Source organism: Sphaeramia orbicularis, chromosome 6, assembly GCF_902148855.1.
Source record: "Sphaeramia orbicularis chromosome 6, fSphaOr1.1, whole genome shotgun sequence".
Taxonomy (NCBI): domain Eukaryota; kingdom Metazoa; phylum Chordata; class Actinopteri; order Kurtiformes; family Apogonidae; genus Sphaeramia; species Sphaeramia orbicularis.
The window spans coordinates 19179419-19205752 of NC_043962.1; the positions used below are offsets into that span (position 1 = coordinate 19179419).

Here is a 26334-nt window from a genome sequence, read left to right on the forward strand (position 1 = left end):
TTTATTATATTTGCATTAATATTGTTAAACCACAAGGACTAAGGAACAGTGATAAATCCAGTGGACTTTATAAGTGATTCAATTACAGAAGTCAAAATTATTAATTTTGCTTCCAAAACATGGAGTCTACTGCGCACCACTCTGCTTTAGGAGCTTTATTATGTTGTGTATATCAGGAGGGAGTGAGGTCTGCTGGAATTTACTGAGGAAATAGAGAAGAGTGAAGCCAGACTGAGTAAATTATACACTGCCACGGGTCACCAACGCACCACAGTATGAGAAACACGAGAGAGAGGAGAGCAGTCCTAGCAGATCTCCCAGGGCTGTGAGGTAGGGTATCGAATAACTATCAGGGTCCTTATGCTTTCGCCATAGATAGTGACCCATATAGTCAGCTATAACTAAAAGGAGGAACACCCGAAAGATATGAGAAATGAGGAAAAATGATAGAACAGTGATGAGGAATAATACAGACAAAGCAGGACCACATACACTACAAACAAAAAGTTGAGGATATTTCTTTTTTTTTTTTTTGTCATTTTTTTGTCATTTTTGCCATTTGTAAAAAAAAAAAAAAAAAAAAAAAAAAAAAAAACTATGTCTGGTCATTAAAAAATGTATTTCAATTGATTCATGCACAAAAAAGTAGAAAGCTCTGTGCAAGAATCCCAACTGAAAAAAATAGCCCAAAAATAAAAAATATCCTTAACTTTTTATTTGTAGTGTAGAACTCTTGACTTACCTGAAGTAGGGAGGCAGACAAGAACAAGACTGTGAAGAGAGCACTGGGTATTGAGTGTCCTCCTTTCATCAGATGAATTGTGTATAAGAAGACGAACTGACCAGGGATGACTAGGAAAAGCAAAACTTGGGCAGATCGATGGTTCGGTCCTTCATAACAACATCAAAATATATTTTTGTGTATGAGTAATGTACATGGATGTTAAAGAGAACATCACCTTTACATAACAATTCATTCTTTACCTGACCATAAAAGGCACGACAAGGACTGTAAAGCCAACACGGTCCCCTGGTACTTCTCCAGGTGCGTACTTCAAATGTAAACCAGTAGAAATACGACTAGACTGTATGGAGACAAGATTTCCCCCAATACCTGATTTAAAAAAAAAAAAAAAAAAAGAACAAGTGTGGTCAGGAAAGCAGGAGGACAAACACTGGAGAGCAGTTGATCCCAATGTCCCTTGGAGTTCCACCTTTGGTGTGCATATGTCCATACCAAAAGGAAACATTATTGCTCTCTTTAGTTTGTCCCTTTTTCTCAGCTTTGTACAACTAACACCATTTTGAGGGGTTAAGGCAGTATTTCAACCATGGGGTCGCCTGGAATTTCAAATCAGGTCACCTGAAATTTCTAGTAATTGGTTAAATAAGTAAGTAGGTAAATAAATAAATACTAATAAAAAGTATATGAGACAATCACAATAAATAAAAGACATGACAAACTCCTGAAACTGAAGCAGTGTGATACTGTTATCTTTCAAATGTTCATTGTGGTCAGTTTCAGAGCTGCAGCTCTTTCATAATTCATAGTTTGAGTTATTGGTTATCAGTATTAATTGTCAGCCTTGTAAATACAAGCTGGACTGACTGTACTATCCTGACCAAGGAAAATAAAATTCTCATTTTGTGCAGTAATCTACACCTGACTTTTCTGTCTCCGTCCATAATATATACATTATAATAGCCCAAATCTCGTCTAAAAATGAACATTTATTTGCAACATAGTATAGCAACTATTACATGATTAAAAAATAATAATAATTTAGCAAAAAAAGAATAAATGTGTCTGTTTTAATGTCTGGGGTCAGCAGAAATTTGTGATGTTAAAATGGAGTCATGAGCCAAAAAAGGTTGGGAACCACTGGGTTAAGGGTCAGTGAGGACCCAAAAAACTGACCTTCAAATTTAGTTTCATACAGATTTACCTACCCACCATTGAGTTATAATTTTATTTAACGTGCAAAAACCTTCACAACCTCCTGCAGATGTGAAGATAAAGTAAGGAGCCTGATAATATTAAGTAAAAATAAAACAAAAGTGGCAACTCACCATTTATTGACTGGAGCATAAACTATGATCCCTGCTAAATTTGGATCTGAAACCGTCTTGTCCAAATAAGTCCGCCAATGCTGAAATAAAAAGAACCAAATCATGTTTTTAGAAGGCCATATTGCTACAACTGCCAATATTAATTAGCTAATTAGAATGATAAGGAAAAAAATAGGAGTTGTGAGAAAATTCTGGTTGTGTTAAGATACATGCATGAAGAAGCTTGTGGATCTATAATCACACTGTTATATAATTATGCTTTTTGCGACTGTTACCTTTTATGTAACAATTGCTTTGCCACTGTTGTAAAAAATAAAACTTTACTATGTGCTGTGGTTTTATAGTAGGGGTTGTAGTGGTTTGTAAAGTAAAGATGTTTTTATGTCATGTCACTGTTACTGATGAGAAAAGACACAAATAAGGCCTAATCAGGAGAAGGGTTTGATAAGCAAGCAGATGAAGCTGTTTCCCAGCATAGGGGCTTCACAGAGAAGGAATAAAGTTATTTCCCTGCATAAGGATCTAATGCCTGGTACAATACAGTGTTTTGATAAGAACATGAGACGTGCATTCTCAGGTCTCAGGTATCAGCCTAATGGAGACTAGTGGCTCCAACCTGCATTCCAAATGTATTAAAAGATGACAAATGGTGAACAGTAGATGCCAGCTGATGCTGGACAGGATGCTGAGTCAGGTTCCCAGGGTGATAACGGGGCCTGGCTTAAGAAACATATATAAAAACTATGATCCAGGAGAGAATTAATAAACCACCTTCTGTCAAAATGTGATGACGTCATATAAATTTAATCATCAAAATAACACCAAAAAATTATAAGTCCCGCCCCTTTTTTAAAAGGCTGGCTTTTCACAAATGCTCATTCATCGAAAAAGTGCGCCTTTTTAAAAGGCGGGCTTTTGATGAATGGGCTTTGTGAAAGCTGACAGTTGTGTGTTTGGTTTAACAGAATTAGGATGTGAGGATGTGGAACATGAAACTTGCACATATTTTTCACTGTTTCGGGACTGGGGCGAGGGGTGTGAAGGGGAGAACAAGTGGTCATTTCATCGAAAAGCCCGCCTTTTAAAAGGCAGGCTTTTTGATGAATGAGTATTGTGAAAGATTGACAGATGTGTGTTTTGGTTTAACACTTGTTAACAGAATTAGGATGTAAGGATGTGAAACGTGTTTTCACTGTTTCGGGGTACATGAGTGCAAGGGTGGGTGACTCTGTATAAATAAGTGAACAGTCTGGCTTGCTCTAAGTCTAAGTCTAAGTCTGCTGCACTCTGCACACTGAGGATAATGCTCCTGGATGGGAAAGGGAAATTCTTCAAAACACCAATGGAAGCCACAGTGTTTGTGGACAATGTACTGGGAAAATGAAGAAAACTGTGGCTCGAACAGACTCGGTTGCAATTATGCAACCAGCGCAGTGAGATATCATTGTCATAAACCCTGACTTTTATTTTATTTTCAGTGTTTTATAGATACTTTTTTATTTATTGGGGCATCATTCGATCCTTCACAACTTATCACTAAGTTAAGAGTGCTTCAAAATCTGTCATGTTTGTTTGGAGGGCCCCTGGGGGGCGGTAGATTTTCATGTCATTAAACTTGAGGTTGCTCACGTATGTAAGACCATTCCAGTTTACGGAAGGTGTGCCATTATGTTTGGGATTGGCACTGTAGGGTTTTTGTGCTCACTGTTTATGTTTGGGGACTTTTTTTTTTTCTTCCTGCTCCACTTACATATCGTGCCATGCATGTCATGTCAAGTCATGTCCAATTATTATATAAGCATGTCTAAATGGACAGCATTTTGACGTTAGTCAGTTTTAATGTTAATGGTCTGAATGGGGCAGTTAAGAGGAAAAGGGTCATTAACATATCTGAAAAAGTTAAAAGTAGACATAGCTTTCATCCATGAAATTCACCTCACCTCGCAAGAACATAAAAAACTGAAGAGGGAGTGGATAGGACAGGTGATATCCTCTTCTTTCAATTCAAAGCCAGAGGAGTAGCCATTTTGGTGAATAAAAACACACCTTTGGAAGTTATTGATATTCTTATTGACCCATCAGGATGATATGTCTTTATTAATGTAGAATATTTTCAGAAAAAATGGTCAACTCCTTAATCCATATCACCTAACTATGATGATGAAATGTTCATGCAGGATCTTTTTCTAAAAATTGCAAGTGGAGAACATAATGTACTAATAGAGGGTGACTTCAACTTTTGTTTAGATCCTGCTTTGGACAAATCATCCAAGACCATCACCAGGTCGAAAGCAGCTATGATGATCCAATCTTATATGAAAGATTAAATCTAATGGACATTTGGAGGCAGACACACCCCCAGACTCAAGATTATTCCTTTTATTCAAGCCCTCATAACTCCCCGCTCTAGAATTGATTTATTTTTGCTATCTAGCCAGTTGTTTCATAGAGCATTGGAATCTGAATATTTTATCCTGATTTTATCTGACCACTCTCCATTAATCTTGTCTATTTCGTTCCCTGATGTACCCAGAAGGCCCTATAGATGGCGCCTGAACCCACTTTGCTTCACAGAGCTAAGTTTTGTACATTTATAAGAGACCAAATTAGGTTTTTCTGTGAGACAAATAGTGCTTCCTCTCCCAATTGTTTTAATCTTATGGGATACCTTAAAAGCTTATTTAAGAGGGCAAATTATTTCCTATACAAAGGGGTCATAAATAGAAATACACAGAAGATACTGAAGAAGTTAGAAAAAGAAATTTTACAACTGGAAAAAGACTTTCAACAAAATGTTCTAATGACACTTACCAATCTTTAGTTAAGAAAAAAACTTCAATACAATACCATTAAATACTTACAAAACTGAAAGAGACATTTTGAAAACTAAACAGAGGTATTACGAATTGGGAGACAGGCACACAAAATTTGTTGTGGCAGCTGAAGTCTGAGGAAAGTAATAGGACAATTAATGCTATTCATACTGAAACGGGTACAGTTTCATATAACCCAATAGAAATAAAGGACACATTTAAAAATTTGTACTCCAATTATATAAATCAGAACTTCCAGATGATTCGACCCACCCTTGACAATTTTTATCCACACTTGAATTATCAACAATTAATGAGAAGACCGAAAGAATCTTGACCTCCCCTTTACTCAGGTAGAAATTAACAAGCCTTACACTCACTCCAGTCTAACAAAGCACCAGGAGTAGGATGGTTTCCCTCCGGAATTTTATGGGAATGCAAAGATTTGCTCATCCCTCTAATTATTGATGTAATAAATTTATCAGCTAAAACACAAACATTACCTGAATCCTTTACAACTGCCATAATTACAGTTATACCAAGAAAAATAAAGATCCATTGAAATGTGCTTCATACCGGTCTATTTCAGTATTGAACACAGATTATAAACTGATTTCTAAATTGTTAGCAAATAGACTTTGTGACATATTACCAAAAATAATTAATCCAGGCCAAAATGATTTATTCAAAAACGTGTATCTGCCAATAACTTGTGTAGACTGTGTTAATATAACCACTTGGCAAAAATCAAGATCTGATCCATCCGTGGCAGTGGCGTTAGATGCTGAGAAAGCCTTTGATAGACTGGAATGGCTCTATTTATTTAAGGTGTTGACAAAATTTGGTTTTGGTCACAAATTTCATTGATTGGGTAAAAACTTTGTACTACAAACCTAAAGCAAGGATCACTACTAATGGGCCGATGTCCTCCGATTCCCTTTGACTAGATCGTCCCGCCATGGTTGTCCATTATCACCAGGTCTGTTTGTACTGGTTATCGAACCTTTGGCAGAGGCAATTAGACAAGATTCTGACATTAAGGCTTTGTGGTTGGTCCGACAGCCCATAAAATTAGTTTATTCGCCGATGATGTTATGTTTTATATAACAGAACCCTCTAAATCCCTTACTCGATTACAACATTAGCTTGATTTATATGGTGCAGTCTCAGGTTATAAAGTAAATTATGATAAAAGTGAAATTATTCCACTTACAGCATTCAATTACTCTGAATGTCAAGGCATCTCTGCATTTAAATGGACTCCAACAGGTGTAAAATATCTGGGCATAACAATGGATAATAATTTAAAAAATTTCTATATAATTGAATTACAGCCCACTATTAAAAAGATTGAGGAAGACCTACACAAGTGGTCTATGCCTACCCATCACTTTGATTGGAAGAATCAACTGCGTCAAAATGAACATCTTACCGAGGTTACAGTATCTCTTTCAGTCACTTCCACATTTAGAACTATTATCATGGGAATATAAATCAGGAGGGCTCCAGTTGCCCCATTTCAAAAAAATATTACTTTGCTGCTCAAATGCGATTTATTTATCCTTGTTTGAAGGTGACAAAGTTCCATCTTGGGACATAACATTACTTTCATTCTTTGAGAGATAATGGTTTTTGTGATTTTATATATAAGTACAACTCAAAAATCTTGCCTAAATTAACAGATATCCAATTCTATTTCACCTTAGTAAATTATGGTATGATATACATAAAAGCATTGAACAAAAAGTCAGACTGTCGTCAAGTCTCCTTTGAAGCAAAACCATCTCATTCATTTGACTCTAACAATACGATTCTGGAAACCTGGTATCAACATGGAATAATAACTGGAGGACTGCTTTGAGAAAGGATCTTTGATGACTTTGAACAACTGAAAGGCAAATATAATTTGCCAAACAAGACCTTTTTTTGTTTTCTCCAATTACATCATCTCTAAGCAGCACATTGGGCAAGAATATTGTGTTACCCAACCTCACGGAGCTTGAAAAATTGTTGCATACTGGTGACCCATGTAAATTTATTTCTAAAGTGTTCTCTGTTTTGATAAAAGAATGTCCTAAACCAAAGATGTATAAATCCAAAGAAAGGTGGGAATCAGACTTAAACATCCAATTGAAGATGCCCTCTGGTCCAATTTGTGTGAGAACAGCATATCAGCACTATAAACTCAGGATATAGGCTTATCCATTACAACTTTCTGCATCAGTTATATCTGTCTCCAGAAAAAATCCATAGGTCTAAAACCTGAACTCTCTGATGTATGCTTCCAATGTGCAGCAGAAATTGGCTCATTCTTACATTGTACTTGGTCATGTGTGAAAGTCAGAGATTTTGGCTGGGCTTGTGTGATATTTTGTCTAATGTTACCAAGAGTTCAATACCCCTGGATCCTGAAATTTGTCTAATTGGAAATTTTATGAAGATTAATGAACCACTAAACAAATATCAAACAAAATTCCCCGAAATAGCCTTGGCAGTGGCTAGAAAAAATAATTGCTGTGACATGGAAGTCTGATTCTCCCATTCTTTTAACCAAATGGTACACAGGAGATGAACAGTTGTGTCCCTGTCACATTGTCTGTTCCATTGTTCTCTTTCTTCATGTTGTAAAATGGAAAATTCGAAAACCAAATAAATATTAAAAAAAATAAAATTACAATTATTTTGCCTGATAAATTTCAGGTTGTTGATGGAAGTTCAGGTTGATCGCTTTTTTTTGTTTAAGGATAGTTTGTAAGTGTAATACTTTTTGTACTAAAACAAAAGAAAAAATTAGAGTTGTCATTATTAGCCCACCCCAAAGGGGAGGCAAGGGGTATTGTTTTTGGTTCGGTTGTTTCTTTCTTTGCTTGTTAACACTCTAGCAACAAACTATCAGTTGAATTCATGCCAAATTTGGTTGTAGATTGCCATGTTAAATGTTTAATCTAAATACTAAATGTAAATATAAAATGTTAAATAAAAATATTAATGTAAATATTAATATTAATGTTTGATCTAAATACTAAATATAAAATGTTAAACAAAAATATTAAATGTATATATTAAATATAAATGTTATCTAAATACTAAATGTAAATCTAAAATGTTAAACAAAAATATTAAATGTGCAATATTAATATAAATGTTAAATATGATTATAAATGTGAAACACTAAATGTTTAATCTAAATATTAATTGTAAATATTAAATATAAATGTTAAATAAAAATATTAAATGTAAATTTAAATATAAATGTTTGATCTAAATACTAACTACACAAATGTTAAATAAATATTAATGTAAATATTAAATATAAATGTTTGATCGAAATACTAAACTAGAAATGTTAAATAAAAATATTAATGTAAGTATTAAATATGAATGTTTGATCTAAATACAAACATGTCTAACTCTTAGAGCAAGACAGACTGTTCACTTATTTATAAAGAGTCACCCCACCCCTTGCACTCATGTACCCCGAAACAGTGAAAACATATGTTTCACATCCTTACATCCTAATTCTGTTAACAATTGTTAAACCAAAACACACATCTGTCAATCTTTCACAATACTCATTCATCGAAAAGCCCGCCTTTTTAAAAGGCGGGCTTTTTGATGAATGACCACTTGTTCTCCCCTTCACACCCCCCCCCCCCAATCCCGAAACAGTGAAAACATACGTGCAAGTTTCATGTTCCACATCCTCACATCCTAATTCTGTTAAACCAAACACACAACTGTCAATCTTTCACAAAGCCCATTCATCAAAAAGCCCGCCTTTTAAAAAGGCGCACTTTTCGATGAATGAGCATTTGTGAAAAGCCCGCCTTTTTAAAAGGGGGCGGGACTTATAATTTTTTTGTATTATTTTTGATGATATATGACGTCATCACATTTTGACAGAAGGTGGTTTATTAATTCTCTTCCAGGACACCTGTCACGGTTATTTTTGAAACATCATTAATTAATAGAAACAATGCTGGGAAACGAGGATTTTGAGAGGAGGGGCCCGGGTTTGCGGGAAATCACGCCCCGAGCCTGAAACAAGGTATAAAAGATGGGGGATTCTCAGCTACCCTTCAGACCAATCCGGGTGTGTCTCCATGTGTTTTAACCTGCTTTGCAATAAACACATGTACGGCTCTGAAGACTGATCAACTCGGCTCATCATTAACTCTGAAGAAGTTTCTTCTTGATCATCACTTAGTTACAATTTGACAGTATAGTATCAGGCGGGGGAAAAGGACACAGACCAACAACCAAGTCTCGTCATTACGTTTATGTTTTATGTGTTATTGTTCCTGTAGGGAAATTAAGCTTAAGAAGAGCCTAAAGCTGCAGGAGTCAAAATCAGGTGGAAAAAAAAGTCAGCTGAAAAATACACACCTTTCTTATGTAGTTCTGTCTTCCCAGTCTAATCAAAACACTGAATATAACACTAAATAAAGATGATATGACACTATAATAGTAAATTACATATAGCTGTATAACTAACTCTCATCATTATATTTTATGTATTCCTTCCTTGCGTACAATATAACTGCTTGAACTTTTGCCTTGCAAGACTGGGTCAGCTTGACCCGCCTCTTCGCAGTCAACAGCGGATGCAACTGCAGACTCCTGTCCAATAACACTGGACAACAATTTTTTTTTTTTTTTTTTTTTACAAATTATCTGCCTCAGAGATTAAATGTGCTGAATGTTGCATATTTTAATAAGATTAATTGGAAAACAAATGACCAAAGGGCTGGTTTGCTGATATTTTCAAGGTATATGATAAAGTGTTGTTACACATATGAGCTGCTGCAGCTTTATATACCCCCCCGCTCTCTCAGGTCAGCTGACCAACTGCTCCTGAGTGTACCAAAAACTAGGCACCAGTTCAGGGGTGAGTGTGCCTTTGCTGCAGCAGCTCCTGAACTATGGAACGATCTGCCTCTCCATATCAGACAGGCCTCCTCTCTGTCAGTTTTTAAATCCCTTCTTAAAACCCATCTTTTCTCCTTGGCTTTTGAAACCATGTGAGATGTTTGAAGGTACTATCTTTATTCTATTGTTTCTATTTGGTAGTGGTTTACTGTTCTTATTTATCTGTTTAATTAATTTATTTATTTTGTTGTTTTTACTTGTATGGCTTTTTAATCTATCTTGTATTTTATTATTTTATTTGGGGTTTATTTATTATTCTGTATAGCACTTTTTCCTTTTTGTACAGTTTCTATGTCTTTAAATCTATTCTGTATTTTATTCTTCTATTTTGGTTTTAATTATTCTTCTGTACAGCACTTTGGTCCACTGCAGTTGTTTTAAAGTGCTTTATAAATAATGTTGGATTGGATATATATTGATTTATGTACATTAATACAACAGACTTATAAATCTTCCACTGAATAGAACCTCTAAATTGAATGTATTGTCATGCGCAGACAGTGTTTTGAAGTAGATCTGTTGCCCTGACACAAATATTTCTTTTGAATAAAACCCATTGTCTTGTTAATTCTCGAATTTCACATTTTAACCCAAGTCTGTATCTTGGAAACTTCAGCCAACCAGCATTTTTGACTTGATTTTTCTTTATTAGTGACTCACACGTGATAAAATGTCACTACTTTTATTCTAGAAGCATTTTACTTGTAGACCAGTGTAACCATTAATGCTATTCCATGCTTGTCCTTGAAGCTACCTTGGAGCATTCCTGAGAGAAATCATATCCACCTCCTGTCAAATGTGATGACGTCACACAAATTTAATCATAAAAATATACAAAAAAATTATAAGTCCCGCCCCCCTATTTCCGGTGACCTAAGTAATAGTGGTGTCCACTTCTGAGAATGGTGTGGTGTTGAAAATACATACATTTAATAATAAAATATAATACCCGAAATTATAAGTCCCCCCCCCCACGTGACTTCCGGTTGACCTAGATAATTAGGTAACATAAGGGGATCATACCGGTTCTGTATGGTTCCGTATGGTTCTGTATGGTTCTGTATGGTTCTGTATGTTGTATGTGTGATTAAAAGTTCAACTCTTTATGCCGCATGTTTTTTGAGGAGTGGGGCCTCTGTTTTCCACTGACATAGATAAGAGTGCTGTGGCACTGATAAGGCGTAGATGTATGTGTGTGTGATTCATCTTCAACATCACACCACTATTATTTAGGTCACCGGAAATAAGGAGGCGGGACTTATAATTTTTTTGTATTATTTTTTATGATTAAATTTATGTGACATCATCACATTTTGACAGGAGGTGGATTTGATTTTCTCTTTCCTTCCTTCTGAATGTCATGTGCATACTTTTCGACTGAGCTACAAAGGTTGTATAAAAATCCAACTGTCACTGCACTCTGCAGACTGTTTTCTTCTGCGCAGATTAAATTAATATACAGGGTTATTCAAAAAGAATGAACCGATTTTAATTACCCAATATTTTAATAAGGAAAAGCAATAAAAAACTCCAGCAAAGTCACAAGGATTCTACTCACAATCAACTTTTATTTCCTGTCATACAAGTGTTCAATGTGGCCACCACCTGCAGCACAGGTGTAGAGGAAAAATTATTTTTTGCTGATTCATTCTGTCTAAGCATTTTGTCTAAACTTTGTACTTGTCATTCTGACGATTTTAGACTTTGTACTTGCTATGCTGAACAAATCAATAGAATCTAATCAAAACCAGACACTGTCGGGACATGTGATGGAACTTCGGTAAACCTGTTTACGTGTCCTGCACAGTATAAGGCTCTTTGACTTCTATGTGTTTGGTCCAGTCTTAGCAGACTGCACCCTGTTTGGCCGAACAGAAACTTTTTCTCTGAAATTTTGTTGATCATCGTGCCTATTGCTGGTTGTTCATTTTAATTGGAAATATTATTCTTATAAATCTGATGTAAATCTACAAGCTCATTGTGCTTCTTTCTCACTGTGAGGTTTAGGCCCCGACAATGGGCAATATCATTTGCAATAAGAGGATTCCGAGGCCCCTTCCAACCAATCCATCACCAGGGCACATTTACATTTAAAAAGCTCAAACATAGAAAAACTCCAGCAAAGTCACAAGTATTCTACCCGCAATCAACTTTATTTCCTGTCTTACAAGTGTTAAATGTGGCCACCACCTGCAGCACAGGCAACATCAATGCGATAGGAGGATTCCTCCCAGATGCTGACGAGGACCTAGGTGATAGGTCTGCGCCTGGTTCCCCGCCTGATGCTATACTGTCAAATTGTAACTAAGAGATGTTCAGGAAGAAACCTCTTCAGAGTCAAAGATGAGCCGAGTCAATCAGTCTTCAGAGCCATACATGTGTTTATTTGCAACTGCAGGTTAAAACACACGGAGACACACCGGGACTGGTCTGAAGAGCAGCTGAAATTCCCCATCTTTTATACCTTGTTTCAGGCTCAGGGCGTGATTTCCGCAAAACCCGGGCCCTCCTTCTAAAATCCCCCTTTTTCTAGCATCAGTTTCTATTAATTAATGATGTTCAGAAATAACCGTGACAGGAGTCTTTGACCTTGTTTTTTATATATGTTGCTTAAGCCAGGCCCTCGTTACACCCCTGAGAACCCGACTCAGCATCCTGTCTCAGCACCAGTTGGTCTCCATCTGTTGCTTTTTAATACATTTGGGATACTGGTTAGAGCCACTAGTCTCCATTAAATATCACCTGGGACCTGAGAATGCATAGTTCACGTTGTTATTAAAACAGCATATGTGACATACCCTTATGCTGGAAAGTACCTTCATACTTCTCTATGTAGCCCCTATGCTGGGAAAGTTATGCCTGCTTGTTTCTCAGACCCTTCTCCCAATTTGGCCCTGCTTGTGTCTTTTCTCATCAATGCGTATCAGTATATCACGATCCACTGAATTGATCGCTGTGTTATTCGATGTTTAAGGTCATCGAGGTTAGTGGGGTAGCGGTGGAACATAGACACGATCTTTTACGTATCCCCACAAGAAAAAATCACACACAGTGAGGTCTGGGAACCTCTCAGGCCAAGCTCAAAGAGTAAGGTCTTGGGCCCTCTTCCGACCAATCCATCACTGGTGCACATTTACATTTAAAAAAGCTCAAACATAGAAAACTCCTTTTTCAAGTGGTCACTGACGCATTCCATGACAATGCTTGAGAACTGAAGCAATGCCTCATGAAATCGGTTCATTCTTTTTGAATAACCCTGTATAGTATATAATTAGTATAATAATTGACAATTTCTTTGTCTCAGCGACTTAATTTCTTCACCGGCCTTTTCCTTCAACAATTCCACCATAAGTCACTTTATGTCACTGTTGCTCATGTTGCTGCTACATGCACCATCACTTTAACTGAACTGTTGCTGCATACTGTGTAATTTTGCACATGTTAAGAAGGGTTTTTTTTTTTTTTTAATTTAATTTCTTTTTTTTTTTTTTACATATTATATATTACATATTGTTCTGGCTCCTTAACAGCCATTCAGGATTTATTTTTGTGTTCTTATATATTTGTGTATTTTACTTTTTAAGAGATTTAAGTTTTACAGTTTTACTGTGAAAGGCAAACCGGATGTTGCGCAAAGCGCTTCCTGTTTTAGCATGTTGACCTAGTGCCGTCTGAATAGGACTGCTGCTCTGTGCTCTGGCCCAAGCACAGCCTGTAAGTGTATGAAAACGTGTGTGTGTTATGTGTAGTTTGTTACAGTTATTGGGGCTTGTATTTGTGTATTGTATTGTGAAAAAGACGCTAAAAGGTCGTTTGTTTATAATTAGCATTAAGCTAGCGGTTAGCGTGTTAGCCGTGAGTATTAGCATGCTAGCGCTAATACTCATTGTTGCATGTAATGTTAAAGGGACATGGTGGGTTTTATTTGTGTTTGTAAAATTATTTTGTTTGTTATTTCAGTTTTACACCTTTTTGACTCATCTACGATGAATAAACCAGAGCAAAACATCAACAGGTGTAGTCATTAAGGAGTTAGCTATCTGTCTAGCTGCACCGGGGAGCAGCAAGGACAGAATACATATGTTTTGCATAGTTTATGGTACTGTTTATTCTACCCTAGTTACCTTTTATATATTTTTTTAATTTTATATATATCCCTTTATTTTTCTCATGCTACAAAAACTGAGACCTGGGTAACTATATTTTGTTCTATCATGTACCATTGATCAAATGACAATAAAGCTGAGTCTGAGTAGGTGCTAATGGAGAGTATGAATTCTTTGAGATCATGAGATTTGCTCACTATTGATGCCAGCTGGTTTATATGGATAAACATTCCTGCATCAGATCATACTTTGCAAAGTTGCCATGAGCCTGGCCTTTGTCATATGCTCTAAAACAGGGGTCACCAATCCTGGTCCTCGAGGGCTACTATCCTGCATGTTTTAGATGTTTCTCTCTTCCAGCACACCTGACAGTCATTATCAGACTTCTGCAGAGCTTGATGATAGGCTTATCATTTGAATCAGGTGTGCTGGAAGAGGGATACATCTAAAACATGCAGGATAGTAGCCCTCGAGGACCAGGATTGGTGACCCCTGCTCTAAAATATTCCACCTTATTGTTATGTCTAGCGACTGTTAAGGTCAGTTACTTTCAGAAGACTAACAAATGCTGATACCAGTGGTGTGTCAAATGTGCTCCAAAATAACAGCCCAGCTGTCCTTGTGGTTTTCATGTTGCATCAGATTTCAATTGTAATGACCACTTCTAAGTAAAACAGACTATTCCTTTTTCTTCTTGATAAAGATTATTTATTGTACTTTCTTACAAGACAGTTTGGGTCATTATATTCTAAATATAAAAATATGCATTTACAGTTGTAAAATCACTTTTGCAAGTGACTGCTCCAAGTGTACATGTATTGTTCAAATGTTTTCCTACAAGGGAAATCAAGTAAATTGGGGAAAAAATAGCAGTGAAAAGGTGATTATTTGTATTTTCAGCATGTTAGAGGCTCAGTACCTGCTGATGACCATTGCTGTAATGATTGGTTCCCAACCTGTGCGGAGCAAGATGTGAGTGTCTGGGTGTTTGGAGGAGATGACCACCCACAGAGGGATCAGGGACACAAATAAGAGATCCACCAGGTACAACACATAGGGATAAATATCTGTCAAAAGAAAAACTGTCTTTATACAGTATCCTGTCCCCAAAACCATACAGCATCATACTAGTGAAATCTTATTTTGTCATTGACAGTTGAGGCCCTATACCTAACCTGCTTTACCTAACATCATTGTCAGCACATAATGCTCTCAAAACAGGAAACCCCTATAACCATAGACTCTGTTTCCTGTTTTCTTAGGTAGACACACATCTAAGGACAACATACACACACATAAGATTGCTACATACACAAACAAGATGTGAGCTGATGGTTGGCTCAGCCTACAATAGAGACAAGGTCACAAACCGCTTTGAACTAGAGTCAGATATTAGGAATGAGGACATCCTGTTGGGTCAAGACCAAAATTGGAAAATACGGCGGGAAACACCTTGTACTATCTGGTATATTTACAGAGTAGTGGAAAAACCCGAATGGAACCGATAGGAAGGAAAGTGTACTGATATTAAACACAATGATGTATAATGTGCGTACTGATCAAACTATGTGCCATATGTGTATGCAAGTTATATTATGTTAAGTAACAAGTAGATTGTGTGTTCATGTAATGGAAAATAAACAATGCTACAGCTGTAAAGGCCTCAGACTTGAGATCTGGGAAGTGCTTTCCAGTGTGCTTTTAAAAAAAGGAAATGGATAAAAGCCAAGACACAAATAAAAACAATATTGTCTCCTAAGAGTGGGAAATGCCAATCCCAAATAGATTCAAATGGGAGGGCCAGGGGTGGAGATGAGCCCCTGGACCCAAGTATAAAACAGGGACATCGGAGAGCAGGTTTTCAGTCTACCCTGGGGTATTTTTGCTGGTGTTGATCTGTATTTCTTGCAAATAAACACCTTTTTTGGCTTTGAAGACCAGCTGACTCAACTCCTCCTTGGCTCCAAGTATGAGTTTTTTGATTAGACAGGTGATAGCCTTAGTGTAAGACCAACTGACCCACTACAACACACCATATCACATGGTATATCTGGAAGGGAGCACCATTTTGAACTTACAAGCTATCAGTTGCTATGGACAACAGCATAGTACAGATGTACAGGAAAGAGCTGTATAAATCAAGATTAAAGAAAAAATGTGTAAGGCGGTGGCGAAGCTCAACGCGACTGCTAAATAAAGGTATTTGGAGAAGATCAGAGATATGAAGGAAATAGACCCCTTCAAGCTACTGGTGTTCACAGGTATCCAACTGATGCAGGGATCTGGACTCTGACACCCTGAACCTACATGCAGTTGGTTAACTATCTCATTTTCGGCATAAATTACTACACAGTGCAAGAATTTAAAAGCCTCAAGTCCCTTGACAGCTATGAACAGTTTTGCTGTGGCTGAGTTCAAGGTATGGAGATCTACAAGCACCGATGACTGTGAAAACATTGTGGTGCTGGTAAAGGTAAGCCTGTGGATAGTGCAACGTGTACGTGTTGTAATCAGGGGGGTAGTAATGGCAAAACGCTATCAACATTGTTTCATAGTCAATAGACAGCATCGTTTGTTTTGAATGTTTCCTCCCTTGAAGTATCTAAACCGCTTTATGTGTTCTTGAGACAAGGTCAAGAGTTTCAACTGTCATACATGTGCTGAGTCCATAGGTTTAACATGTTTAGAGGTCCTGAGGTAATTATAACAAACGATGTGCCTCTTAGGCTGAGGAAACCAGATATCCTAATTAGACAGGCCAGACACCCTCTTTCCTCATACTAATGTTCTTTGTTTGTTCATTTGATTTTGGAGGTAATCTATAGAAATTACAGACCTACAGTATAGAACTGCATGAAATGTATATCAGGGAGAGAGACATTGGCAGAAACTCTCAGGTCTCTACGTTTGCTGAGTCAATAATGGGAGTAACTGGAACAGTTTTTAACACAACAGTGTCTCCCTGGCATCTTCGATCGGACAGATTTTACAGACAATTTACAAAAACAATGAACACGCTGCTGTGGGACTATTGGCGCCTGTAAATTGAAAATGGTGAAATGGGGTGGGGACGCTGGTCGTTAAGTCATCTTCTCAATCCTAATAGCGCAATCTAAAGTCCAACCCATTGTCCCTGTCCAAGAAGATAAATGTGAACCACAATTACTGATTGGGGCTCATTCTTCTTGAGACCTCAGGGCTGAGCAAATGCTTGACCTGTGACCACAATAAACTCATTTATCTGAGACCGAGACGAATCCAGACTCATCCTTGGAGCTTCAAACAAAAGAACACACTAACACTGATGCGCAACATATCAAGGGTCACATCTGCCATCTGTTGGTCAAGGGTAAAATAACATGACCTCAGGCTCTAAGAAAGAAGATCCATTATTCCTTACTTTTCCTATATGTGCGCACAATTATATTGTTCTCTCAGGCTATCCAAGTGCCTTCCCCTCCTTATTTACCCATAAAAGTGTAGAACCACTGACTGAAGCCGGCCAGTAACGCAAGAGTGATGAGGTCCCCAAAGCTCGCTGCCATTGGCGTTGCCACATTGTCAGGGTTGATTCCCATTCGTTTGGAGCCCATGATTATTCCCACCATTATAATTCCTGGAGGAGGAAAAAGTCAAGATGAACAATATTAATACAAATCTGTTTTACCTTACTTTTCTTTCGACCTTAAATAAAAGGATATTGGTCCTAATCTTCCTTTTTCTGTTTAGTTTAATAAGCAAAAACAAACTGGTTTTGCAGACTTGCTTTCTCCATATGCAGCCCATATTCCCTAAGGCTGTGATCATCAACACCTGCAACAAGTCTGATTAGATGAAATTTCACAGAAAAAAAAAAAAAAATCTATAAACGTCATGTTGAATTTATTTCACTGTCTTTAGTTGTCAAAAGCTGACACTCTTTTGTATAATAATTAGAGCAACTGCCGGCGCTGAAAGGTCAGAAAGAAACAGATAGTGTCTGGTTGTTGAAATGGCAGTGATGAGTGGCAGAGCATGAGAATTAGGCTACGTTCAGACTGCAGGCAAATGTGGCCCAAATCCGATTTTTTTTTGCCCATATGTGACCTGTATCTGATCTGTTAAAGACAGTTTGTACAGCACAAATCTGATTTTTCAAATTTGACCTAGGACACTTTCATATGTGATCCTAAATCCAATATGTATCTGATATTTTGCAATGCGACTTCAGTCTGAACGGCCAGGTTGCATTTATCAATCTTTACGTCATCAAAATGCAACAAACGTCACAATTCTGTATCCCAGGAGGAGGAGTGTAGGGAAATATATTTACTTCCAAAAACACAGTGTGTGCCTGGTTGGTCACATATTACATGAGGACCTCTTTTGTGCATACAGGTCACTTGAGGGTCAGATTCAGTTCATACTCAAAATTGATAGAAGTAGCATTTAATGTGTAATATGAATGAGCACACAAAAAAATTGGATGTCACCAAAAAATCTGAACTGTGCATTAAGACCTGCTGTCTGAACATAGCGTAAGTGAACAGACTTCGCAGACACAGACATGAGATAGATGGAAGGAATGTGGAAATGTTAAATGAACTGTATGTGTGTTGTTACCTTGCAACAATGAAGCCACAAAGGTAGTAGACACACTGGAAGAACAGAGGAGCACCATGTGGTTTAAGGGCATCTTTCCTTCTGCCATCCAGCCCAGCAGAGTCGCCATCAGGGAAGCCAACAGGCCAAGCACAGTAGCTTGAAGCTGTAAAATATATTTTCATAAGAAAAATAACCACATCTTAAATTATGGGAAGAAAATATTAAACATGTAAAACGGTGATGCAGGAATGATTCACTCCAGGAAGAAATTAATCACAAATAAAAACTAGAAAAGCACTCGGAGAGCGCAGACCTCCGCCAAGGCAGATCAGTGCCCCCCTCCCCCCAGTCACCACCAAAATGTTATCATTTGTTCCTTGTGCCTGTATCAACATTTCCTGAAATTTTCATCCAAATCCATCCATAACTTTTTGAGTTGTCTTGTACACGGACAGACAGACAGACAAACAAATCAACACCGGCAAAAACATAACCTCCTTGGTGGAGGTAAAAAAAATACCTGTTTGAGTGACAGGTTCCCAACGATCAACATCCACTTTTCACTGGGAAGTTCCATTTTCCCTGAATGCACCTGAAAGCCTCAGACAAATATCACATTAAATTGCAGACATTGAAGTGTTACATTTCAACACACTTGAGAATCAAAAGCTCAGTCACTAAATGGACTTTGATGTTCAATGTGTTATCTTAATATATCTTCTTAATATATACAATATGATATATATATATATATATATATATATATAAATCTTTATTTAACCAGGTACGTTAGTTTTGAGCACTTGCCTGTTTTTCACAGTCACATGAATGCATGCAGTTGTGTTTAGCAAGAAGGGATATTAGTTAATTTACACCTACGGACTGCTACAAACTGAGTGCACTTTATGTATTTATCATATTTTAATTGTATTTTATTTGTATTTCGCACTATAAAGGACTTTGTGACTCTGTTTGTGAAAAGTGCTCTATAAATAAAATTTACTTAATTTATTGCATATTGAATTAATTTATTGATGATTGAACAAATTTATTTAATGTTGAATTAATTAGTTAAGTGTGGACTGAGGTGTTCACACATCCACCACCCTGTGTACATGCATGTATACACTGTAGTGATGTAATGTATGTACACAACAACTGTAATACTACGAAACTGTGACACTGTATGTAAAAACACAGCTGTTGATTGTAGTGCTGGTGGAAATTAGGAGTAGCAGTTCATAAGTTTGTACTTCATTGTACTCCTTTTGGCAGCGTATAAGGCTTATTGCTGCTGTCACATGGTATGTAAACTACATTTTCTGTTCAAATAAATAGACTGAATCTGAATCACAGCTTATTCTCATTTTCAATAATGACCTAGATATGATATGATATGATATATGATAACCACCTTAAAATGTTATTGGCAAATCTAAAACATATTGAGTAAAGTTTGTAGGAGGAATTTTACATTAATTACTGTATGTTAGAGAAATATGATATTAGACTATTCTCTGTAAATAGCAGGTGTTCAGACCATGAGTCATGGATGGGTCGTGATGACATATCCTATGAGATACCACCCAGGATATGTCTACCATTTCTTCTCTATCTACATGTTTTCTGTCTCATGGTGCCAGTTCGGGGCCAGAGCAGCCTGTTGCCCTTGGGGAGATCAGGCCACAGTGAAGGTGGGAGAAGAGTACAAACATGGTCACTGAACCCATGCATCACCATGTTTTGAATACCTAAGCCAATGGTGAACTGGATCAACGTCATTATGTTTGGACACTTGGACCAATGATTGTAATATCCATATTCTTTCATAAGAACTTAGACTTCCTGGTGTTAGTCAGTCAACTGTTGCATCTTGCTGTATGTACTTGACTCCTTGCAAGTAAAGTCTTCTGATTCCAGAATCCAGTGACTCCGTCTTTTGTCTCAGTGTGTATCACAGAATTTTTCTATCAAAATACAATAGGTGTATCATCTGACAATTAAAATGTGATTCAAAGTGTAATATGTGGTTTCAGTAGATGGTGGTGGTGAGTTGCTTTTGAGAAAACTCAGCAGAAAAATAGATTACCTTTGGACAGCAGTCAACTTTAGTATTGAACTTCTCAATAAAATATCACACACTTTTCAAATCGTTACTCTAATGTCATTTTAAAGTCAAATAGAAATGACTACAAGTCCAATCAGAATACAGAAACACTGAGGTAAATGTATGTGAAAGGATGAGGTAGATTCAACAGTTAACATTAAAGAAGATTCTACAGACCTTCAGACTATAAATATGCAAATGCTAACTATATAAAGGTATAAGTGTATAACTTATGATGAAAATTAAATTACATGTATTAAGACACAAAATTTTATTTCACTTGTATATGTTGTGTTATGTGCTATGTATATCATTCTTAATTATTGCAAATAAAAAGAATGTTAAATGAAAGTTTTCAGTAAAGACATATATATATATATATATATATATATATATATATATATATATATATATATATATATATATATATATATATATATATATATATATGTTGGGTTTGCTGAGTTTTTGGAGCCATGCAGGATATTGTAGTGCTTGTTGATCTGCAGCTGAGGTCCTAACACGTCTATGAGAACTTTCACACCTATGATGCAAGAGGACAAAATTATTTTTCTGAGAATGAGGCCTTAGTTGACCTGTTGATTAACTTCATTAGTCAGTACTCATCACACCATTTCTTCCTACCTGAAAATCTTTCCGCTTCCTTTAAGTTAAATATCTTAGCATGTGGTTTCATCTGTTTCAGTGTTTGGTTTTATTAAATAATCTGTGTGTGTTCACGTGTATACACTCACAGCGGTTGAGAGTCTTGAAGCCAGAGTCATTTCCAGGTTTCCCTTCATGCCTAACACTGCAGGAACCAGAATCAGGATTTCTGTGATTTCTACAAAAACGTCCCAGTTCTGCCAAACACACACAGACACACACCACTAAAATCATACAAATAATAGAAGATAGTTAACACCAACATCAGACAAATACAATACATGATTTATTTGCTTTTAAAGGAAATGTTGTTTCAACCCATAAAGACCCAAACATCCACCATAGTTGCAAACCATACTGATGTAATATATTCAATAACTTCTGAACCACCAAACCTATGGATGTGTTGAAATAACTGTTGTAAAATGCAGTTTTTCATCTTTTCATGGTCATCAGATATGACTCGTGGACATTCAGAGGCTCTGTAGTTACTGTGGAAACACCATTTTCTGCAACACTGATTCACCAGTAAAACCCATGGAGTTGGATCAACGACAGTGGATGGACTTGGACTATGTTCAGTTAATGATAGCTTTGACTGAAAAAGTCACTTTTTCTTGAGTTTTCTGTTTCTGATATAATAACCTTCAACTTTAATCTGAGTTTTTATGAATATTTATACGATCAGTAAAATAAATAAAGGAAAATACAATATTTACACTGAAAAAAAAACCCTCAAAATACAGAGGATAATAATGTAATAAATGGTGATAAATCACTTAAGAAATGTTGAATAAAGAGGAAAATTCATTTCAGAACAAAAAGTAGAACTGGGTCTTTATGGGTTAATATCAGAGCTATCTTAAAAATCTAATTGTTTTGTTAATTACCTCCGCCAAGGAGGTTATGTTTTTGCCAGGGTTTGTTTGTTTGTTTGTTTGTTTGTTTGTTTGTTTGTCTGTTTGTTTGTCTGTCCGTTAGTGTGCAACATAACTCAAAAAGTTATGGACAGATTTGGATGAAATTTTCAGGGTTTGTTGGAAATGGGATAAGGAAGAAATGATTAAATTTTGGTGGTGATCGGGGGTGGGGGGGCCCACGGGGGGGGCACTTATCGTTAGTGTGCAACATAACTCAAAAAGTTATGGACAGATTTGGATGAAATTTTCAGGGTTTGTTGGAAATGGGATAAGGAAGAAATGATTAAATTTTGGTGGTGATCGGGGGTGGGGGGGCCCACGGGGGGGGCCACTGATCAGCCTTGGCGGAGGTCTGCGCTCTCCGAGTGCTTCTAGTTTCCTATATTTTCCTGTCCTTTGATATTATAACCTTTCATTCACCCCTTCAACACTAGTTCTATTGTGTTTTCCTTCATCCCCCATTATTACCTCCACCAGGAGGTATTGTGATCACTTCGCTTTGTGTGTTTGCGTGCATGCGTGTGTGTGTGTGTGTGTGTGTGTGTGTTTGTTTGTTTGTTTGTTAGCAAGATAACTCAAAAAGTTACTGACGGATTTTCATGAAATTTTCAGGAAATGTTGATACTGGCACAAGGAAGAAATGATTAAATTTTGGTGGTGATCGGGGAGGTGGTGGTGGTGGTGGGGGGGTGCAGATCTGTGTTGGTGGAGGTCTGCGCTCTCCGAGTGCTTTTCTTGTTTTGGTATGCAAGCCAACTCATAACAATGCATAATCATATTGTCACTACCAAGCAATGGAATTTCATTAACCTCCTTTGGCATTATCTAAACTCTAGACCAATGATTCCTAAAGTTTTTCAGTTTGAGCACCCCCCCCCCCCCCCTTTTTTTTTTTTTTTTTAAAAAAAACAAAAACAACCATTTCATGTCTTCTTGGGACCCAAAACTATGAAAAGCCTTTCCCTGATTATTTAATATTAACATTTCTACCACCTCGTCCATCATTTCATTCATCCTTTTACATATTTTACACATTGCTACATCTTTTATTTCTTTTTTTTTTTCTCATTACATCTACTTATTATGTAATTTTCGTCATCATTGCTTGTGTTTTTGTGGTCCTTTTTTTGTTGTTATTATTTTACAGTATTTCTTTTGTCCTTTTGTTCACTTTTTGTCTTTCACATTTTTTGTCTTAAGATTTTCATTCCATTTTCACCTTTTATTTTGTTTTGCCTTGTCATGTCTGTTACATCTGATTTCATCTTCATGTGTTTTTCATGTAGTTTTCAAGTGATTTTGTCTTGTTTTATCTTTTACATTGTTTTTAAGTTTGTTACATCCTTACGACTGAGTGCTCTCCTCTGCTTTTCATAACATTTATTAACTCTTTCCAAGTTCATTAAGGTTTACTATTTTTATTCTGTTTTAAATAAGTTAATTAATTTCCAGATGATACCCTGACATTTGGTGACTTAAAAAAAAAAAATGCACCACAACCTATTTTGGGCCCTAACCCTATAATGTGAAAAGGCAGCTCTGGACCACCTCTACCTCCTCCTCCTCTTTTCCTCACCTGGACCACCTCGAGCAGCATCCCAGCAGAGACCGTCCCAAGCCCAGCCAGTAGAAATGGCACCAGTATCTGCAGAACCATGTGGCAGACTGTCTCTGCAGGTGCACCAGAGCCACCTGTACCCTTCATTTTCAAAGATGAATTAATCGTTGAGCGCCGATAGAGTTGATTTGGGAGTAGATAGTCTGTCTCAGTATAGTCTGACACATGACTGATCGGTGTAATGTCCTCAATAGAGCTGGTATGTTGTGGTCCTCCAGAAGACATGAATGGGATGGATCTGTATTGTTTGGGACTTCTTGCAACAGATCCATTTGGTACCATTTCACCATTTTGTGGCTGTTGGACAAACATGGTGTCAAGCTGGATTTGGGCAAGATTTTACTTCTGATGCTCCTGCTCCTGAGAAACAGCAGCACTTACAATCTTGCCAAACAGTTGTCCTAAAAATAAAAAGAACAACACCATGAATCTGCTTTGAATACACTGGTAAAAATATAAGATTCATTCCAAAAATCACTGCCCTGTCCCAAAATGAGCCTGTTTTCTGAAAATTAAATGAGCAGAAGCATATAATAGACTTCAATCATGTAAAAAAAACTGTGATAAGATATGACTTTTAAACATATTTAATTTTGATTTTTTTTTTTTTTTTTTTTAAAGGATGGTGTGCTACATCTACATGCAGATGGCCTGGATTCCACAGGACTGTTTCAGGGTCATCTGATGTGACAGATTCCCTGCATTATCATTCTTTATGCCTGTTTCCCAAGCAACACTGAGGCTGTGTTGTCTGACAGACACAATGTGCTTTATTTGAAATTCCTACAACATGACGTAGATAGACAAAGCAGATGTTGCTAAGATGTAAGAAATTCAGATTTTTAAACAATACAATTTGAAGTAAATGTGCACATAAACATAGTCTTGTCAACAGAGTGCATAAAAATATGTTGATACTAATTAAGCCTTTATTTATCAGTAGTATAACCTTTTTAAGAAAATAGTCATTACATCTTTCCAGCTTGTGTTTAATGTTAGGATTGCCCTGTAAAATATATGAGAGGTCACTGCATGATGCTCAAGAGTGTCTGAAGGTAAACAGGCTACATCAAATTAACAAGTATAGAGAAGGCTTTTTTTAACCCTTTAAGACCCAAACAGCAACTGGCGACCAAAAGCATCTACTGATCTAAAATCTTTAATAAATGCTGATCCACTAAACGCCTGTAAATAATTGGTGTAAAATGCAGTTTGTCATCTTTTCATGGTCATCAGACGTTCAGAGGCTCTGCATTGAACATGGAAATATCATCATCTTCTACAACATTCATTCACCAGTAAAACCCAAGGAGTTTGATCAATGACAGTGGATGGAGACATTTGTTTTATGCTCAGTTATTGACATATTTGTTGAAAATGACACTTTTTCTTCAGTTTTTGCTGTTTCTGACATGATAACCTTTGAATTTACTCTGAGCTTTAATGAACATCAAAACGATCAAGGGATTAAATATAGGGAAATACCTCATTTACGCTGGAAAAAATGCTAAATACAGGAGATAATATTATAATAAATGGTGATAAATCCCTTAAGAGAAGTTAAAAAAAGACAAAAATTAATTTGGGAACTGCCACCAAAGTAGCGCTGGGCCTTTATGGGTTAATAGTCTGTACAATCAATGTCAAAGGGATGACATCAAAACAAGAACTGCAAAAAACCTTTAACTTGCCCATCAAATTAATTTGCAATGCCTGTTTTTTCTTAGTGTTCCTCCATCTGCCATGTCTGTTGCTGCAGATACTTAATAAATCACATAACTGAGTGTCAGTATTTTTAATTACATAGTCAAAGTGACATTTGGCTGTAGTAAAGATTAGAAAAGTGTAATAAAAACAGTTCCTTACCCAATGATAAACCATAGGAGAGGAAGAGTTGTTGTGCTGTCACACTCTACTGCTGACCATGACTATCCCTCGTGGCCTCTGTCGTCCTCTGAATGGTCTTTCTTGAGTCTCCAGACTTAGTGGCATTACTCACAAAAATACACACATACAAACACACACACACACGCACTCCCTCATTTTGCTGCTGTGCATATTCACATGTAGTCACAACTCACATATAGGCTGTACAAAAAGGACAACACACTCAAGAGTTGTCAGATACAAGTGTGTGACTATAACTTGAGTTGTCATTGTATTTCAGAACATTTACAAAGTCTTTAGTTTATTTCATATGCATATATATAAATGCATAACATACCACGCAATACTAAAGGATATATACCCATAGCCTTTGTCTGTGTCCATACCCGTGTCTGCTGATGTCAATAATTATTATTGCAATATTATCTTATAATAATTATAACATATTCTATTCTCATTATAACATTATTTTTTGTGTTTTGGCCTTATTTTGTTTAGGTACATCACCAGCTGAATCACTGAACACTATATTGTTTTGCTGTTTCATCTAATTTATTTAATTTTTTTGTCATTGTATCATTTGTTTTGAAATTTTCCACTTATTTGCCAGCGATTGTCTTGTTCTGACCATAAA

The 26334-nt window shown here is 36.7% G+C and overlaps 1 protein-coding gene across 1 annotated transcript; it reads right to left on the minus strand.

Annotated features, from left to right (window-relative positions):
* On the minus strand, positions 1–25760 carry LOC115420421 (solute carrier family 41 member 2). The gene is given in 15 exon segments (XM_075353480.1): positions 1–303; positions 306–417; positions 743–891; positions 960–1016; positions 1019–1114; positions 1955–1960; positions 2078–2137; positions 2140–2150; positions 14838–14985; positions 17388–17534; positions 18521–18665; positions 19023–19094; positions 21365–21472; positions 23772–24214; positions 25680–25760. Coding segments are annotated over 14 exon segments (1569 nt in total). The 5' UTR covers positions 24126–24214; positions 25680–25760; the 3' UTR covers positions 1–199.
* Positions 25761–26334: the final 574 nt, after the last annotated feature.